Below are 249 nucleotides of genomic sequence, written 5' to 3'. Positions count from 1 at the left end.
CTCAGCAGGGCTGGGGTTTTCCTGCCCCCCTCCCCTTGGCACCAGGCGAGTTTTCCCCCTCCTCATGCCAACGTGCCCCCCTCGGTGGCCACTGGCTCTTTGGCACTGCTGTACACCACATTGTTCCACCCCTCCCTGTTCCGGGCGATTTCGATGGCGAAAAATTGGATTCTGGTGGCTAGAACAAGGGAGAAGAACCACCTCAAGCACAGATCTGTGGGTTCAGCCCTCCCCCAGCCCCCTGTACCC

The 249-nt window shown here is 60.6% G+C and overlaps 1 protein-coding gene across 1 annotated transcript in view; it reads right to left on the bottom strand.

The window, feature by feature from the left end:
* Positions 1-62: 62 nt before the first annotated feature.
* The window catches only part of PBDC1 (polysaccharide biosynthesis domain containing 1), a gene marked incomplete at its 5' end in the record, with an annotated part of 690 nt that continues 503 nt past the window's right edge, over positions 63-249 (bottom strand). Inside the window, one exon of the mRNA XM_009072591.1 lies at positions 63-178. Within this exon, the coding sequence (XP_009070839.1) occupies positions 63-178 (116 nt within the window). The remainder of the gene's footprint in view (positions 179-249) is intronic.

Source organism: Acanthisitta chloris, unplaced genomic scaffold (assembly GCF_000695815.1).
Source record: "Acanthisitta chloris isolate BGI_N310 unplaced genomic scaffold, ASM69581v1 scaffold9114, whole genome shotgun sequence".
Lineage (NCBI taxonomy): Eukaryota > Metazoa > Chordata > Aves > Passeriformes > Acanthisittidae > Acanthisitta > Acanthisitta chloris.
Note: the sequence above shows the minus strand (reverse complement) of the source record. Positions and strands in the feature narration are given on the sequence as shown.